The following is a 20472-nucleotide window of genomic DNA, read 5'->3' as shown; positions in this document are numbered from 1 at the left end:
CATTTAAATGTTTCGCAGCTGCCCTACCAGCGCTTGCAGCAGAACTGGACCATTCGTTACTCACACCATGCATGGAATATTGCGTGCAGTTGCAGATATCAGATTTTTAAGAAATATATAACACAAATGGAAAAGACTTAAAAACAATTAAAAGAATAGGTGAATTACTAAGAACAATTACAGACAATAGGGTTATTCCGTTTTAGAAAAGTTTAGGGTAGACCCTATTACTATGTATAAATATATTATGGGACCAAACGAGATCTATCATGTTTTGTTATATTTTTAAACTCTTAAAGGGTAAATATTGGGGTCGATGTACTGACACTGACTCAAATACTGACAGCATAGAGTTAGCACTAGATGTGAACAATTTATTACAGTGGCTTATGCTGTATGATAAATTTGGTGCATCTTTACACACTTCAGTGTAAGGCCCCATACACATATCCGTAATTGCAGATAAAATACTGACACCTTCGCATATATTTACGGGTGTGTTTCTGGGCCGTAGGAATGAGCCACAAAAAAAATAGGACATTTTTCGCATTTATGGATCGTGCTCCTATACTTATTACTGTGAGCAAGTTCCACAAATGCGTCGACACTCCACGTCAGTGTCCGTGCAGTATTTACTGACTGTAAAAACTGCACGGACATTTGCATGTGGCCTTACGTTATACCCCCTCTTGGCTGGCTTACTTTGCACAAAAATGTTGGTGCAAATTGGCACATCTTAAATGGACACTAACTTTTCAAACAACCTATGCTGATCTACAAGTACATCTGATAAAAAAACATCTTTGCAATTTACTTACGGTTAAGTTTTGTTGTTTTATCCATGCAAATTCTGTGTGAAGTTACTGCTACTAGGTGTAATGTAAGTCTACGGAGGGGGGGGGGGTGAGCAGGGGGAGGAAGCAGGAGCAGATAGAAAACACACAGTGATGCTGCTGATAAGATGTAAATCTCACCCCAGTGCAGTATTCTCAGCTACACTACTCATTACTCCTGCATAATCTCCTCCATGCTGCTGTAGCTTGTGTGAGTGCGTGCGTCCGTGCGTGCGTGTGCGCGTGTTAGATACAGATGGGGGAGCAGGATTCTCCTCTTCTATGTGTGCAGTGTATAGAATACATAATAGCAGTTAGACTCCGTCCACTAGCTTTGAGACAACTGAGAATTAGAGATAGAGACTGAGGAGAAAAAAACTGCTAAATAATGCCTCATGCAAGTCATATAATGGCCAGAAATAATGTTATTCCTCATGTACACATATATCAGCTTATTCTGAGAACTCACTGGAAAAGTTAGCTAATTTCCTGCCCCGTTGTCAGATGATTCACAAACATTGGTTCTTTTCTGCGTCTTTCATTGATTAACTTGTCTAAAATAATTTGCGCTAAAAGGAAGGTGCAACTTAGGTCAGAATTCTGGCGCAACACCAATAGTAAATCTGTCCCATTGTCATTGATGTGAGAACACCATACCTGGACACTGGACAACAGACAGATATATTTCTTACCAGTGTCTTTATAAATTCACCGGCAAATTTCTTATAATTTTCTTCATTGTTTTCAATCTGTGGAATAACAATTGACAAAGTAATTATAATGAAGTGAATGGAAAATCAAATTATCAACTGATTAAGGTTGATGCTGAATATGGCTGGATTCAGACATAGCGTATTTGTTGCAGATTTTCTTACCGATTTTAATGCAGATTTTCTAACCAAAGCCAGAAGTGGATCAAGAAGTATATTTTTTCTTTGTTTCCCATTCGTTTTGAAACCACTTCTGACTTTGGCTCAAATATCTGCATCAAAATCTGCAACAAATACGCGATGTGTGAATCCAGACTTAGTGATTGGGTTTATTACTTTAAGCATAGAGAATTGTTAAACTTTGTAATGGGCTCTCTGTATCAGTTTGGTCCTAGAGATGAGATCTTGAGGACTGCGCTGTATGAACGTCCGTGTCTTTGTATACATACATATAACTATACAGTGCTTCTGTGAGCAATCTGCCTATGTAATCCTTATTACTGCTCATCCTGAGATATTCACTTGTACTGGTGTGAGCAGCACCTGATAGGGCTAAGTTTTTAGTCTCTGAATATGAGCAATAAATGCAAATAAGCAAAGAAATTAAAATATAAAATATATTAGAATAATACACAATTACAATTATTTACATAAAACCAGAAACCCCCTTTAAGCTGACTTAAAATCTAGGTAAAGTCATGTATTTCTATGTTTTAAAGTAAAATATAAGGGGGCCTATAAAAAAAATTAGGGGTTTACGTTTCACACTTACTAATTTAGGATTTACAATGTGATTATAAGTTGTCATTCATTCTCGTAGTAACAGGATTCAGATTTGTAGAGCTGGAGAATTTGAGGTTGAGTTTTATTTCTCCTTCTTCCTTCCCTTCTACAATTGTATAAGAGTTTCATCTAGACTAAACATTAGTATTTTACAGCATTGACTATAGGAGAAATACATAGAGGATTGTCAGCAGGAATACAGGACGTTTATCCTCCATACTTTCTTCTCTGATTAATCTACCGATTAGGAGAAGAGGAGACAACGAGTCCTACGTGTGTTCTTGAGAAATAGTACAATACACGGTAGGAAGAGGCTGCTTATTTTTCTTTTATTAGGCTCTGTTCACACTTGAGTCATGACTTCTATTTATAATAGAGCCATAACAGCTATGCTAAATCCGTTATTAAAAAGATACAGGCGATTTTTAAGTGTCTGTTGGTGTTCAGGTATTTTTGCAGTAAGAATAGCGCTACAGACTTCCCCATACTTGCCATCAAAAATAGCAGAGAGGATGACCATAGCCCTACAGAGGCTCTGAATGCGAATGAGAACACTGCAAACCTTGTCATTATGCTTTTTTATTGTCATTAGAGAGTGACACAATATAATATACTTACATTATCCTTATATTCACACAAAAATTCCTGAAGTTTTTTCAGTAAATCTGGAACATTCTAGTTAAGAAAAGACAATTCGAATTATCAGTCAATATCGGCAAAATGTTGTTCATAAGTATATGATCAGATCTTATGAACATATTTATGTGGAACATATAAAATTAGATGAGCATTTACAATAATATGAGAACTAAACTATTGTGGCCACCTAGATACAATAATACTCATCACCATCTACATAGTAAACAGTACATAGTTGTTATTTTCCAGAAATTATTTATGCTTGAATAAAAGAAAACACATTAGTAATAATTATTGTAGATGTTTGTGTAAAAGTTTCAATGTGAAATTAATTACGGACACTTTTCACTGCACGAATCTTACCTGTACCGCTTGTATCACGCACTGACGATCTGAAACCAGATCTGGCTCACATCCAAAGTCTTTCCACACAAAGCAAAAAACAGAAGCAACAAGTCAGCTCTATCTGCTTATATGTAAAATATACAAAATATTCAACAGTATGTTATAATCTAATATATCGTATCTACATACCTGTAGCGAGGCTGAGACCAGCCAGGACAAAGAATATGATGATCTTCATTGTGCAGATTGTTGAGCTCAAGGCATGAATGGCACCAGTCAATGTCCTTCCTTTATAGTGAGAAAATGGGTGACATCATTAATCACGCAAGATGGCACTGCGCACATTGGCAAGTGTCCCATATACTGGCAACTTTGATGTAAGAACAATTTTAATCAACTTTATTGGTATAGTTAAGAAAACATTCAACATTTGCCAACATTTCACATCCTACATTAAATGTAAACATTAATAAAACACAATAATGTTTCTACCCCATAACTTTCTATCTGTCATATTTTGGTCCAAGGGAAAACCTGGATAAATGCATTTAAGAATTGTTCTAAGTCATTTTAAGTGAAAAACGGACAAAAAAAAATAAAGGAAGTGGGCAGGGAGGGGAGACAGATATAATATAATGTTTTTTTTTTAAATATATATATATAAATATTAGGAATATAGGGACAAAACATGTTAAGTTAAGTAATTTTGCAATATAAACGAGTTAAAAATCGTTTGTTTTTTAGTGTGCAGTCAACTTTCATCGGTGCCAGTGGTAGCTCTCCCTAGTTATTTTCTTGTGTCCTAATAGCTGCATACACAAACTGCAGCAAGCATCGGAGGAACCACATACACTGTTGTTCTTTTTCTGTTCCCTGCTCCTGCTCGGCACCATGGAGTAATACCTTCTTGTGATGAGGCCCATCTAAACTACATATACTTCTTTAGTTGTACAAACCTCAATGCACTCCTCTAAGAACTTCTATACAGGTACTCAAGTTCTATAGACTTTCATTGACTGTCGTTTGGCCAGCTGCTACTCTGCTATGACGGGGCAGCACAGTGGGTCCACATACCCCACAGCTGTTACATAGCCTAACTTATATGTTTTTAAATCAGTCATTCTGCTTCCCCATATTTCTATTACTGCACAGGACTCTTAGTAGAACTCTTGCTTTTATAATTTCTCCATAGAGAAATATGAATTTTAAAAGATTGTCATTCATGTGCATTAATAGTAACATTTGAAGTGGGCATAACTGGTGTGAAAACTCATCAAAATCATTTAAATCCTACCAAATAGAGGCATCAGACGTTATGTTCTATGTTACCTTATAATAGTGAAGACAAAATGTGACCCTGTTGCATGCCTACAGGGAGGCTTTATCTATGGGGGGGCTTTATCTACAGGGGGGGCTTTATCTACAGGGGGGGCTTTATCCAAGGGGGGGGGGGCTTTATCTATGGGGGGGGGGCTTTATCTACGGGGGAATTTATCTACGGGGAGGCTTTATCTACAGGGGGGCTTTATCTACAGAGGGGCTTTATCTACAGGGGGGCTTTATCTATGGGGGCTTTATCTACGTGGGGGACTTTATCTACGGGGGGCTTTATCTACAAGGGGGCTTTATCTACAGGGGGTCTTTATCTACAGGGGGGCTTTATCTACAGGGGGGCTATATACTGGGTTGGGCTATCTATATAGCACCATATACAGGGGTGGACTATATCTACAGGGGAGCTATATACAGGGGTGGGCTATATCTACAGGGGGGCTATATACAGGGGTGGGCTATCTATGGAGTACTATATACAGGGGTGGGCTATATCTACAGGGGGGGCTATATACAGGGGTGGGCTATATATGGAGCACTATATACAGTGGTGGGCTATATCTACAGGGGGCTATATACAGGGGTGGGCTATCTGTGGAGCACTATATACAGGGGTGGGCTATCTATGGAGCACAATATACAGGGGTGGGCTATCTATGGAGCACTATGTACAGGGGTGGGCTATATCTACAGGGGGTTATATACAAGGGTGGGCTATCTATGGAGCACTATATACAGGGGTGGGCTATATCTACAGGGGGGCTATATACAGGGGTGGGCAATCTGTGGAGCACTATATACAGGGTTGGGCTATCTATGGAGCACTATATACAGTGGTGGGCTATATCTACAGGGGGGCTATATACAGGGGTGGGCTATCTATGGAGCACTATATACAGGGGTGGGCTATATCTACAGGGGGGCTATATACAGAGGTAGGCTATGTATGGAGCACTATATACAGTGGTGGGCTATATCTACAGGGGGCTATATACAGGGGTGGGCTATCTGTGGAGCACTATATACAGGGGTGGGCAATCTATGGAGCACTATATACAGGGGTGGGCTATAGCTACAGGGGGGTTATATACAGGGGTGGGCTATCTATGGAGCACTATATACAGGGGTGGGCTATATCTACAGGGGGGCTATATACAGGAGTGGGCAATCGGTGGAGCACTATATACAGGGGTGGGCTATCTGTGGAGCACTATATACAGGGGTGGACTATATGTTGAGCACTATATACAGGGGTGGACTATATGTGGAGCACTATATACAGGGGTGGACTATATGTGGAGCACTATCTACAGGGTGGGCTATATCTACAGGGGTGGGCTATATCTACAGGGGGCTATATACAGGGATGGGCTATCTGTGGAGCACCATAGGGGGAGCGATTTATGGGACACTATATACAGGGATGGGCTATATGGGGGCACTATCTAGAGGGGGCTCTATCTACAGGTGGCATGGTGTGTGTGTGGGACATGGTGTATGGTGCTATTATAATTAGAGGTGCAGTGTATGGCGCTATTATATTTAGGGGCGTAGTGTGTGGTATAATGGGAACTTTATCTTTATTTATAGGTGTAGAAATTTTGGAAAAGTGAGAAGCTGAAGACATCTGAGCGGCAAACTGCAGAAATGGGCTGTGACCGGGAGAAGTCATCATAGAGGTCTGGACCGGATGGAGAAAAAGAACTAGAATCTGAGACGTCACCGGTGAGTCACTTAATGTAAATGTTTATTCTGCCTCTAATCAGCACTGTAGTCACTGTATGATCTGCAGCGAGATGATGGGTGGTATGATTATGATATGATTTATTTTTTGTGAAACAGCATCTCCCAGCATATCCTTACCATTGTTCGGGCCATGCTGGGAGCTGTAGTTTTACGCCGTACATACCTATACGGCAGGGGTTACACTAAATTGAGCTGTATTTGTGCTGGTGTTGTATTTATGTAATGAGCTTGGTTCTGGGGCTGTATTTATGTACTGAGCTTGGTTCTGGTGTTGTGTAGAGAACTATATTGCTTGTAAAATGTACAAATGTTTTTATGCTCGAGTTACATAAAAAGAAATGTGGAAAATAAATGACACGTCATTGATTGGTAGAGAAAACAAACACGGCGAGGGGGAAGGAGATGTCGGGAAAGAGGTTGGGGGGGGGGGGGGGCGCCAAACTGAATCTTTGCCCCGGGTGCTGGAGAACCTAGCTACTGAGCTACGCCTCTGAGCAGAGCAAACAACTCATCATTTCATAATCTGGCAGTCTAACAGTCATTATCCAAAATGAAAGAAGCCTATAATAAAAAGTAAATAACATGGGGAACATTAAACAGTCATCCATCTTCCACCACTTGATATGTTCTGTGTGAAGATATAGATCTTATAGATGATGAGAGTGACTCTTCTAGAGGGAACGTTTTTTCTGCTCTTCACATTAGTTTTCATTAAAGTAACTAGTGCTCAATCTGTTCAGTATATATTGCATAGGCTTTTAAGGCTATATAGACCTTTTTTTTTCTTTCTTATAAAATTGAGCAGCTGTATCGTTTTCTAAGTTCTGAATCCATCAGGTTCGTGGGACTGACGGATACAGTGACAGCAGGTCCTGCGTATCTCCTACACGCAAGATCCACTTGTAACCAATGATATCTAAGTTATGCACTTAGATGTGATTGTTAACAGCTCGATCATGAGTGTCAGAGACACTGAACCCGTCAGTCCCGTGGACCTAATGAACACAGGATTCAGCACAAAATACAGTGCTCCATATACAGAACACAAAGCAGCTGTATCTCAAAAAGTAAAAAAATGTTTTAATAAAATGTATTAAAGGGGTTGTCCACCTTTAAAAAACAATTGTGCAATACATTATACATATGTAATGAAGTATCTTTGTAATAGACTTACCTTTTCAAAGGTGTAGAGGTCTTCTACTACGGAGTTGTGTCACGTGACTCTGACAGCATCGTAAATCTTCTCTTCCGCTGTCTGTTCTTTTTCATTCTGTACTTCCGGACGAGCTCCTCTTCCGGTCTTCTGCTCGAATGGTGCGTAATCCATGACGTCCCTGTTGTGGACTCTTCCTATCAACGTCTTCATGAACTTGCGCTTACGCGTTTCAAATTTCTTTTATGAATCACGCATGCGCAGTAAAAATAAAATGTATTGCGCCTGCACATTAAAAGTTCATTTATTGTGCCTGCGCAGTAAAATCTAATTTATTTCGCCTTCAAAGTTGATTTATTGCTTTGTATGCGCAGGCACAATAAATCACATTTTAATGCGCAAGCGCAATACATTTTATTTTTACTGCGCATGCGTGATTCATAAAAAAAAATTGAAAGGTGCAAGTTCATGAAGACATCGATCGGAAGAGCCCATGACAGGGAAATCACGGATGATGCACTGTTTGATCAGAAGACCGGAAGAGGAGCTCATCCGGAAGTACAAAATCAAGAACAGACAGCGGAAGAGAAGATTTATGATGTTGGCAGGGTCACGTGACACAACTCCGTAGAGGAAGACCTCTACACATTTCCCCCGGGACACTCCCTGTGTCTGCTCCTGTCCTGATGGTGTTTTGGGGGTGTCCTTGGTGTTATGGGTGCAAAAGAAGACAGGAGGATGAAGAGTGGCAGTTTAACAGGCTTGCTGGCGGCACAATTTTACTTAAGTCTTCCACATAAAATGGCGGTTACATTCTTCCATATGATATGGAGGCACATTTCTTACTATAGACTCAATCCTTATAATCGGATGAAGCGCCAGATGCAGGAGCGGGGGACCCTCTCTTTCTCTGCTCTCCTTGTGGCTTCCTACCCTTGTCAATTCAGTGGGACGATAAGATATCTGTCCATGAATGCAGCTTTCTGCTCCTCTGTAATGGCTCTCAGCCTATCAGTAAGGGTAGTAAACATGTGATAAGGTGACACTGCTCACTGTCCACAGAATGGATTCCTGTTACTCTCAATAGATGTCAGAAGATTTCCTTCTCTTAAGGCTGTTTCTTTCTTCCTGCGAGCTTTACTATGGCCTGATGATGAAGGCAGCCTGTCTATGGATCCAAGATGGATGTACCCAGGTACCACTCTGCTCCTCTCCAACCGACTCTAACTACTAACACTTTCTAACTCTGACTGAAACTGCCACTAACTGCCACTGGACCCCCTCTATGTCCTGAGCTCCTCCCACCTTCTGGAAACTTCCCAGTTTAAGCCACTCCTGCATAGGCTGTAACACAGTGCATTGTAGCTTCACATTTGTTATTTTAAAGCGACAGTGCCTAAAAGTGCAAAAATGTCATAAAATACATTTACAAGTAATGTCTTGGGGGACATTACAATACATCATTACATATGTATAATGTATTGCACAATTCTTTTTCAAAGGTGGACAACCCCTTTAACCCCTTAAGGACATGGCCAATTTTGGCCTTGAGGACAGAACAATTTTTTCCTATTTCCCTCTTTGCATCCTGACGCTCATAAGTTTTTAATTTTTTGTACGACGTAGTTGTGTGAGACTTTGTTTTTTTGCGGGACAAGTTGTACTTTATGTAGGTACCATTTTTAGGTACAAATACATTATCGTTTAATTTATATAAAATTTAAATTTGGCAAAAATGTAGAAAAAAAGCAGTTCCGCTGACGTTTTAATATTTTTTTTTTATACCATACACCGATCATCATAAATAATGTTATAAATTTGTTGTACAGCTTGTTACGGTCGTGGCGATACCAAATATGTCTATATTATTTCATGTTCAGACAGCCCTGGGGTCCTTCAATGGACCCTGGGCTGTCTGGCCATACAAGTTATGGGCTTTGATCGCGTCACAGTTATTTTCTGTGATGCGTTCAAAGTGCAGTCCCCTCTCCTTGAACGCCGCGATCAGTTTTCATCGCGGCATTCAAAGGGTTAACGGCGGAGAGAGGATGTTTCTCTTCTCTCTGCTGTCAGAGCGGGGCCGTGGCTGTGTATTACAGCCGTTGCCCCGCTGTCGATCGCGCGCACAGACGGCTGTCACACAGGACGAGAATGCGCGAAGTACCTGCCGCTCAGGATGAGCATTCTCGTCTTTTGCGTCGACAACAGGTTAAGCAAGTTGAAGCAATCACACTGATACACAATTTTATTAAGGAGAAGAAGAAAAAAACTATGTCAAAGATGTACATAGCCTTTAACCAGACCGCATGCTCACTGCCTATCTCAAGATGTAATAGGAGACCAAAATATAAATTCTTTCTTATAAATATAAATATATAAATACAGCACCAGAACATAACTCAGTACATATATACAGTGCCATAACCAAGATCAGTACATATATACAGAACCAGAACCAAGCTCATTACATACAGTACCAGAACCAAGCTCAGTACATAAATACAGTTTCAGAACCAAGCTCAGTACGTAAATAAACCAGCAGAACCAAGCACATTACATAAATATAGCACCAGAACAACGCTTAGTACATATATACAGCACCAGAACAAAGCTCAGTACATAAATACAACACCAGAACAAAGCTCTTTACATAAATAAAGTATCAGAACCAAGCTCAGTACATATATATAGCACCAGAACTAAGCCCAATACATATATACATTACCAGAACCAAGCTCAGTACATAAATACAGCACCAGAACAAAGCTCAATTCATTAATACAGTACCAGAACAAAGCTCAGCACATAAATACAGCATCAGTACCAAGCACAATACATAAATACAGCACCAGAACTAAGCTCAGTACATATATACATCACCAGAACAAAGCTCATTACATAAATACAACACCAGCACAAATACAGCTCAATTTAGTGCAACCCCTGCCGCATAGGTATACAATAACTTGTATACAGCTGACATCATGACCCGAACAATGGTAAGGATATGCTGGGAGATACGTTTTCACAAAGAAAATCATACCACCCATCATGTCATGGCAGATCATACAGTGACTACAGTGCTGATTAGAGGCAGAATAAACATTTACATTAAGTGACTCAGGTGATGTCAGAATCTAGTTGTTCTTTTTCTCTTTTCTACTCCATCCGGTCAAGACCTCTATGACTAGTTCTCCCGGCCATAGTCCATTTCTGCAGTTTGCAACTCAGATGTCTTCAGCTTCTCACTTTTCAAATATTTCTGCACCTATAAACAAAGATAAAGTTCTCATGACGCCAGACACTGTGCCCCTAACTATAATAGCGCCATACACTGCACCTCTAATTATAATAGCACCATACACTATGTCAGACACACACACACACACACACACACACACACACACACACACACTGTGCCCCCTGTAGATAGTGCCCCCTACTTAGATCCCCCTGTAGATAGTGACCCCCATAAAGCCCCTGTAGATAGTGCCCACATATAGCCACCCCTGTAGATATTGCCCTACATATAGCCCCCCTGTATATAGTGCCCCAAATATAGCCCCCTCTGAAAATAGTGCCCCACATGTAGCCCCCCCTGTAGATAGTGCCCCACATATAGCCCCCTGTAGATAGTGCTCCACATATAGACCACCCCTATATATAGTGTCCAACATATAGCCACCCCTGTAGATAGTGCCCACATATAGCCACCCCTGTAGATATTGCCCTACATATAGCCCCCCTGTATATAGTGCCCCACATATAGCCCCCTCTGAAAAAAAGTGCCCCACATGTAGCCCCCCTGTAGATAGTGCCCCATATATAGCCCCCCTGTAGATAGTGCTCCACATATTGCCCACCCCTGTATATAGTTTCCAACATATAGCCCACCCTTGTAGATAGTGCCCTGCATATATCTCCCCCTATAGTGTCCGCATATAGCCCGCCCCTGTATATAGTGTTCACGTATAGCCCACCCCTGTATATAGTGCCTCACATATAGCTCCCCCTATAATGCTCCACATATAGCCCACCCCTGTATATAGCCCCCTGTAGATAGATCCCCCCTGTAGACATTGTCACTCATTTTTATTAGAATTTAAAAAAGAAAATAAAAAAAACTTTACATTCTTACCTTAACCCCTTAAGGACGCAGCCTAGTTTGGGCCTTAAGGCTCAGAGCCCATTTTTCAAATCTGACATATTTCACTTTATGTGGTAATAACGTCGGAATGCTTAAACCTATCCAAGCGATTCCGAGATTGTTTTCTCGTGACACTTTGGGCTTCATGTTCGTGGTAAAATTTGGTCGATATATTCAGTCTTTATTTGAGAAAAATTGCAAAATTTAGAGAAAATTTAGAAAAAATAGCATTTTTCAGAATTTAAATGCATCTGCTTGAAAAACAGACGGTTATACCACCCAAAATAGTTACTAGTTCACATTTCCCATATGTCTACTTTAGATTGGCATCGTTTTTTGAACATTATTTTATTTTTCTTGGACGTTACAAGGCTTAGAACATAAACAGCAATTTCTCATATTTTTAAGAAAATTTCAAAAGCCATTTTTTTAAGGTACCTGTTCAGTTCTGAAGTGGCTTTGAGGGGCCTATGTATTAGAAACCCCCATAAAGCACCCCATTTTAAAAACTAGACCCCTCAAAGTATTCAAAACAGCATTTAGAAAGTTTTTTAACCCTTCAGGCATTTCACAGGAATTAAAGCACAGTGAAGGTGAAATTTGCAAATTTCGTTTTTCTTTCTGAATTTCAATTTTATTCTATTTTTTTTCTGTAACAAAGAAGGTTTTACCAGAGAAACACAACTAAATATGTATTGTCCAGATTCTTCAGTTTTTAGAAATGTCCCACATGTGGCTCTAGTGCGCTCGTGGACTAAAACACAAGCCCCAGAAGCAAAGAAGCACCTAGTGCATTTTGGTGGTGCTTTTTTATTAGCATATATTTTAGGCAGCATGCCAGGTTTGGAGAGGTGTTGAGGTGCCAAAACAGTAGGAATCCCCCAAAACCCCATTTTGGAAACTGCACCCCTCAAGGAATTAATTTATGGTTATTGTTACAATTTTGACCCCGTAGTTTTTTCACAGCGCGTATTTGAATTGGGCTGTGAAATTAAAAGAATGACAATTTTTCCAATAAGATGTCATTTTTGATCAGAATTTCTTATTTTCACAGGGAACAAAATGCCCCATTTTGTTGCCCAATTTGTCCTGAGTGCGGCAATACCCCATTTGTGGTGATAAACTGCTGTTTGGGCCCATGGGAGGCCTCAGAAGGAAAGGAGCGCTATGTGTTCTTAGGAGTCCAGATTTTGCTGGATTGGTTTTCGGGTGCCATGTCGCATTTGCAGAGCCTCAGAGGTATCAAAGCAATGGAAACCCACCAAAAGTGACCCCATTTTGGAAACAAAACCCCTCAAGGAATTTATTTATGGGTGTTGTGACCATTTAGACCCCACAGTTTTTTCACAGAACTTATTTGAATTGGGCTGTGAATTTAAAAAAAAAAACTTTTTTCCAATAAGATGTAGTTTTGGCTCAAAATGTCTTATTTTCACAACGAATAAAATACCCCATTTTGTTGCCAAATTTGTCCTGAGTGCGGCAATACCCTATTTGTGGCCATAAACTGCCGTTTGGGCCCATGGGAGGTATTAGAAGGAAAGGAGCGCTATGTGTTCTTTGGAGCCCAGATTTTGCTGGATTGGTTTTCGGGTGCCATGTCGCATTTGCAGAGCCCCAAAGGTATCAAAGCAATGGAAACCCACCAGAAGTGACCCCATTTTGGAAACTACACCCCTCAAGGAATTCATTTATGGGTGTTGTGACCATTTAGACTCCACAGTTTTTTCACAGAATTTATTTGAATTGGGCTGTGAATTCAAAAAAAAAATATTTTTTCCAATAAGAGGTAGTTTTGGCTCAAAATTTCTTATTTTCACAAGGAATAAAATACCGCATTTTGTTGCCCAATTTGTCCTGAGTGTGGCAATACCCTATTTGTGGTGATAAACTGCCGTTTTGGCCCATGGGAGGGCTCAGAAGGAAAGGACCACCATGTGGCCTACTGGAAATTTTCTGGTGCTAAGTCGAGTGTGCAGAAGCCCCTGAGGTATCAGTACAGTTGAAACCCCCGAGAAGTGACCCCATTTTAAAAACGACACCCCTTAAGGAATTCATCTAGAGGTGTAGTGAGCATTTTGACTCCACAGGTATTGTGTAAAAGATAATGCGCAGCAGATGGTGCAGAGTGAGATTTGCAATTTTCTATATATATGCCATGTCAGTGTCCGATATATTGTGCCCAGCATGTGCCACCGGAGACATACACCCCATAAACTGTAATGTGGGCTCTCCCGGGTACGGCAATACCCTACATGTGGCTGTTATTAGCTGCCTGGGCACACGGCAGGGCTCAGAAGGAAAGGACCACCATTTGGCCTACTGGAGCTTTTCTGGTGCTAAGTCTTGTACGCAGAAGCCCCTAAGGTACCAGTACAGTTGAAACCCCCAAGAAGTGACCCTGTTTTAAAATCTACACCCCTTAAGGCATTCATCTAGAGGTGTAGTGAGCATTTTGACCCCACAGGTATTGTGTAAAAGATAATGTGCAGCAGTTGGTGCAGAGTGAAATTTGCAATTTTCTATACATATATGCCAATTCAGTGTCCGATATATTGTGCCCAGCATGCGCCACCGGAGATATACACCTCATAAACTGTAATGTTGGCTCTCCCGGGTACGGCAATACCCTACATGTGGCTGTTATCAGCTGCCTGGGCACACAGCAGGGCTCAGAGGGGAAAGATGAGGAGGGGTAAGCTGTGCGAAGTGGATCAGAGCGAGTAAAACTGGGGTAAATTAAAAATAAAGGGATGTATGATAAATTTTAAAACACTCTTTCATACAGAGCTCTGGTTTTTCGGGACACGTGTCACATTGGTATATGGTGTCCTTCCTTATCGCCCTCTTATAGCAGACTCTGCACCTCTTTTGACTTTTTCCCTTCTTGCCAGTTTGGGGAACTTCTCCTAAAAAGTGTTGCCCTGGTACGATGCCTGTGGCCCCGCTTCCAGAAGTACTGTAAGGCTTCAGGACTTGATCTGACAAGTCCACCCCTCCCATGTACCTATTGTAGTCCAGGATGCAGTCTGGTTTGGGGGTCTCTGTACTGGTACCTCGTACAGGTACATGGGTACTGGTGTGGCATCTCTCTTGTCCTTGTACTTGACACACAATATGTTGCTGCTAGAATGTGCCCTGCTCTCACCCCTTCTGAGTGTTTGCCCAAGCAGAGTCTTAGGGAGGCCTCTCAGGTTTCTTCTAGCAGTGCCGCATGCCACAGGACTTCTGGAAGCGAGGCAGTTGAAGAGTGGGACGCTGGTATAAAAATTATCCAGGTAGAGGTGGTAACCCTGGTCCAGCAGTGGGTGCACCAAATCCCACACAATTTTTGTATTAACTCCCAGTAAGGGGGGGCATTCTGGGGGCTGAGTACTGGTGTCCTTCCCTTCATATATCCTAAATTTGTAGGTATACCCTGATGCACTCTCGCACAGCTCATACATCTTCACGCCATACCTTGCCCTCTTACCCGGCAGGTACTCGCGGAATTGAAGCCTCCCTTTCAAATGTACCAGGGATTCATCTATAGAAATACACTTCTCGGGGGTGAATGCTGGGAAAACCGGGCACTGAAATGGTCTAATAGGGGTCTCCGTTTATACAAATGGTCAAAACTGGGGTCATCTCGGGGTGGGCACAGCTCATTATCAATATAATGTAAGAAGCGAAGTATTGCCTCATTTTTATTTTATTTTTTAGTTTCCAGCTCAGTTCTGAAGTTGCTTTGAGGGGCCCATATATTAGACACCCTTATCAAACACCCCATTTCAGAAACTAGACCCCTCAAAGTATTCACAACAGCATTTAAAAAGTTTATTAACCCTTTAGGTGTTTCACAGGAATTTAGAGCAAAGTAGAGGTGACATTTAATTAATTTAATTAAATTTATTAGGCACCATGTCCGGTTTGAAGAGGTCTTGTGGTGCTAAAACAGTGGAAACCCCCCAAAAGTGACCCCTTTTTGAAAACTAGAGACCTTGAGGAATCCATTGTAGTTTTCTTGGGCTGCATGCGACTTTTTGATCAGTTTTTATTCTAATTTTAGGTGGCGTGGGGACTAAAAAAACAGCAATTTTACTATTGTTTTTTATTCAATTTTTTTTACAGCGTTCACCGTGCGCTATAAATGACATATTCACTTTATTCTGCGGGGCGCTACGATTACGGCGATACCAGATGTTTATAGTTTTTTTTTATGTCTTATGGCGTTTGCACAATAAAATACATTTTGTAAAATATCATTTACTTTTTGTGTTACCTTATTCTAAGAGCCATAACGTTTTTATTTTTCCATCAGGAAAGTCGTGCGAGGACTTATTTTTTGCGTAACGAACTGTAGTTTCCATCAGTACCATTTTTAGGGACATGCGACTTTTTGATCTCTTTTTATTCCATTTTTTGGGAGGTGAAGTGACCAAACAATTGTGATTGTGGTACGGTTTATTATTATTTTCTCTTACGGCGTTCACCGCGCGGGATAAATAACGACATCGTTTTGTAGTTCAGGTCGTTACGGACGCGGCGATACCAATTATGTATAGTTTATTTGTTTATTTATATATTTTTATTAATAATAAAGAACTGATAAGGGAAAAAGGGGGACTTTTACTTTTATTACTTTTAAATCTTTTATTTTCTTATTTTTACACAACTTTTTTTTACTTTTTTACACTTTTTTTACTTTGTCCCACTAGGGGACATGAGGGCAGGAGGCTCTGATCGCTATTCTAATACACTGCACTACATACGTAGTGCAGTGTATTAGAGCTGTCAGCTGTTCGCTGACAACAAGCATAGTGGGTCCTGACTTTGTCGGGACCCACTAGGCTTCCGTCGATGGCGTAGCCAGAGTCCATTGTTAGGATTCTGGTTGCCATAGTAGCCATCACGGCCCGCTATCATGTAGCAGGCCGGCGATGGCAGCTTAACCCCTAAGAAGCCGCGATCGCTATTGAACGCGGCTTCTAAGGGGTTAATCGGCGGGGACCACCGCGATCGGTCCCTGCACACTAAGCTGTGATAGCCTGCTGTCGGAAACAGCAGGTATCACAGCTCAAGCACGCGCCGGGATTAAATGGCGCCGTGTTTACTCAGGTCAGTAATAGTACTGACCTGAGCGCGAACGTTCTACTTAGCAGGACGTACTATTACTGACCTGAGCGCGAAGGGGTTAATTCCGTTCCCGCGCCGTCCAGTGGCAATGCAGGATTGCTTTCTTCTGACCAGGCGTGCTGCGGTTGAATGATGTTAGCGGCGCGATGATGTCATCGCACCGCTTGCGTCTATAAAAGGCACTGATTGGCAGGGCACTATGACTTGCCCTGTCCATCAGCGCGTTTCAACGACGCAAGCGGTGCAAAGAACTAATTGCGCTGCTTGAGTCGTTGAAAGGCGCTGAATGGCCATGCACGGAATCTACCCGGCCATTCATCGCCTATAGTTCGGAAGGGGGTAGCGGCGAATGGTTTCAACACATGCCCTGCCTGCCCCACCTAGCTACGCCCCTGCCCCTGTAGGTAATTGTACGTTCAGAACAAATTGGAAAGTCAGAATAAAATTCCATGAACATGGTGGAAATCAGAGGACAAATGGAAAGGAGTATGACTGCAGGGTTAGGCTACAGGGTTTGTTTATTCTCCGGCATGAAGACACATAGATAGCTAAAACCTAGCATCTATAGACACAAAATAATAGGATATTGTTAACCCCTTAGCGCTCCATGATGTACATGTCTGTCAGGGGTTTAAACGAGTCACTAAATCTGTATTCGCGTAATCAACAGCAGGGGTCTGACAGTGGCTGACAACCCTGTTCCCAGGTTCAGAGAAACTTCTGATGCCGGCTGCTTATCACCTTAGAAGCTGCGGTCAATAGCAAGCCACTCCACTGTTCGTGTACAAGATGATCCACTCGGCTACTGGCACTGGACACATTAGTCGAAATCCAAAGAACACCAGAATCCAAGTATGTAACAGCAATATGTAGACACAGGAGCATTTTTTATTTTCAAATGATTCCAATTAAAAACTTACGTTTTGCCTGTGTCAAGCCTGACCACTGAGTGTGATGGACACTTGACTCTGTAGCTCCTCACACATGTAGCGCTTATCCACAATGATATAATGGCATTCTGTAACCAGATGGTGAAGATCGGCTACAGTAAGTCTAGGGAGCCCCCGGGTACTTTGACAAGTCAAAAAGGACAAGCGGACCTTGATAAATTCCTGAGAAGCAAAACGACTAACATCCCAGCGCTGCCTATTAAAATTGCGCAGCATCATGCGTCTGACTCTGGACAGGAAGACGTTTCGGAGCATGACAATGAGACCAGAGCAGTTTTAGCATCTTCAAGTTACTGAGAGTGCACCAATATCGCGTTCCTTTCTTTAAAAAACTATTTTACAGGCACTAAAGTCCAATTGGGAATCAAAAACATATGTCCGACATAAAGGACACCACGTGGGAACATCTGGAGTTGGTGGTTACCGACTCCATTAATTTTCATTAATTAATGATACACTAAGCAACAAGCTCCAACATTAGGAAACCCATTTAAATAGGGGCTTCAGACTCTTGGAAGACCAAGAGAACAGAAGCAGGAGGAAAAATATCTGATTCAAGGGCCTACCTGAATCCTATGCAGTAGACACGCAGCACTCAGTGCGCTATTAGTGGCATAGCTATATTGATCGCAGCGGTTGCAATTGCGACCGGGCCCGAGGCAAGGTGGCCCATGGCCCCCGCAACACATCTATTCACAGTTACTATAGTAACTGGGGTCTATGAAATAAACTACACGGGCCACTGATACTATAGTAACAGCATACTTGACCTACTCTTGTACGAGCACACCGCTGGTCCGGACGTCTTTCAGCATATATGGACAGTGATGTCAAGAGCTCCCCGGGGTAAACGTTTAACACTCCCATGCCTAATTAACATCTGCGTTGGAGGCTTTGTTAGTGGCATCCATCACAGATTCCACTGAAAATACCAGACACAATAGCGCAGCATGCTGCTCTATTGTTTCCGATAAAACCACCCACACCCTGATAGAACCCATTAAAGTCAATGGGTTCCATCAGGCTCCAGTTGACTCCGTTGTTCAACGGAGCCTGCAGTTATGTCATTTTCGATGTTCTGCTTCTCTGATGGAGCAGAATAACAGAATGCCGAACACAGACGTGAACAGGGCCTTACCTGGTTTCTAGCGATCATTCACCTACTTTTAAAAGTAGGTGAATGACCGCTAATGAGTCCTAGCACAGGGATTCCTTTGTATCTGAAGTAGTCCCCGCACTGGGTATTTTTAGTGGCGCACGCACTGGAGATGCTGCAAAATTCTGCACATCTCAGGTGATCCTGCGCCCCTTACAAGTGTTATTTAACTTAGCGGTGATGGCTCTAAGCTGTCATTGGTTAGTTTACATCACATACTGCACAGGGGGGTTTGTGTTTTTTTTTTTACAGGTTCTGGAGATTTCACCTTTTAAATTCACTTAATGTGAAGGCCAATGTTTTGTATGTTTTCTCGGATTTCGACATACCCTTTCCTAACAAGGTAAGTCTTTCAGGACCGAATGGTCCTTCTCACGTTTGTCATCATCAGGTTCACTGATATTGATGATTTTTTTCTGTGTAAACCTTGGGTGCTTGTTTCATACAGTAGCCTTTACTGACCATAGGCTAACCTCTAGCTATTTCTTTGCAGCTAGCTACTAAACCCATTTAAGTACCGTGGTGGGATATGTAAACTTAGTAGTTGTGTGACCTTGCAATTTATGTTTGTTGCATAGGGTGTAGTACTATTTACAGCTCTTGGCATTTTATTATTTGATTTGGCCTATCCCTCTTGCTCCAATGGCTTTCACAGACTAACTTCTTTGCTATGCCATTGTTAATTATGCTTTTTTTTAGCTTGGCTCTGCGCCATGTACTGGCTAAGGAGTTGTCGCAGTTTCTGCCCCTCCCATTCTTGCTGTACATTAGCCTTTCTCTGGCCCACTTGGAGGTAACTTGATGAAAGGAGTATACCTCCAAATTCTACATCTCACAAGAGGAAAAGTTTGCTTTGTATTTATGTTATGTTGTATGTGATTTTTCCTTGCCCTCCTTTCCCTTTCCCCATCTTTTCCTTCTCCTTTCATCTAGAGAGTCTGCATTGACCAGTCAGGCACCCCCAGAAGGTAAGTTTCATTGCCAATTCATTTATTATGGCCTCAGTTAAATTTGTGTCATATAATGTAAAGGGTGTAAACTCCCCTCAGAAGTGCAATCAACGTTTAACTTTGTTAAAAAAAAAAAAGGATAAATTTGCCATTATATTCCTACAAGAAACACATTTAAGTTCCAAAACTGTCGGTTCATACCTTTTCTCAATGTTTTCATTCTTGCTCTGCCTCTCGAGGAGCAAGAATAGTATTTCATAAGGACATCACATTTAACCCCTTAGCCCAACATTATTCTAGTGATGGCAGAGCTCTCTATTTCAAAGGTAAGATTGGTGCTGCAGTATATACATTGGCTAATCTTTACGCTCCCAACTCCTTTCAGCAGGGCCGGCAACAGCACCCGGCGAATCCGGGTAAGTGCCGGTGCCCACTACCATTGGGGGGCCCACTCGGCCGCCGGTTGCTTATGCTGCCATCATCACGGCATCACTGTCCATATATGGACAGTGATGTCAAGAGCAGAGAATGCGTTCCAGGCAGGGTGCTAGTAGCAACACATGTATTACTAGATTTCAAAATGATTTATTGATTTTTTTAAACATAACAGTTA

The 20472-nt window shown here is 41.7% G+C and overlaps 1 protein-coding gene across 4 annotated transcripts in view; it reads right to left on the bottom strand.

The window, feature by feature from the left end:
* Positions 1 to 8811, bottom strand: part of LOC142657126 (ranaspumin-like) — a 27943-nt gene extending 19132 nt beyond the window's left edge. Inside the window, exons 1-6 of one of the 4 annotated variants that reach the window (XM_075832178.1) lie at positions 8595 to 8811; positions 4640 to 4678; positions 3500 to 3598; positions 3329 to 3387; positions 2945 to 3001; positions 1526 to 1582 (exon numbers count right to left, since the gene is read on the bottom strand). In XM_075832178.1, the coding sequence (XP_075688293.1) occupies positions 1526 to 1582; positions 2945 to 3001; positions 3329 to 3387; positions 3500 to 3548 (222 nt within the window). In that variant the 5' untranslated portion in view covers positions 3549 to 3598; positions 4640 to 4678; positions 8595 to 8811. Of the gene's footprint in view, positions 1 to 1525; positions 1583 to 2944; positions 3002 to 3328; positions 3388 to 3499; positions 3599 to 4639; positions 4679 to 7562; positions 7645 to 8387 lie in introns of those variants that run through there. The other 3 variants (XM_075832174.1, XM_075832176.1, XM_075832177.1) reach the window with 3 other exon arrangements.
* Between the last annotated feature and the right edge of the window lie 11661 nt (positions 8812 to 20472).

The sequence above is a fragment of the Rhinoderma darwinii genome, chromosome 7, assembly GCF_050947455.1.
Source record: "Rhinoderma darwinii isolate aRhiDar2 chromosome 7, aRhiDar2.hap1, whole genome shotgun sequence".
Lineage (NCBI taxonomy): Eukaryota > Metazoa > Chordata > Amphibia > Anura > Rhinodermatidae > Rhinoderma > Rhinoderma darwinii.
This window is presented reverse-complemented; position numbering and strand designations above follow the sequence as displayed.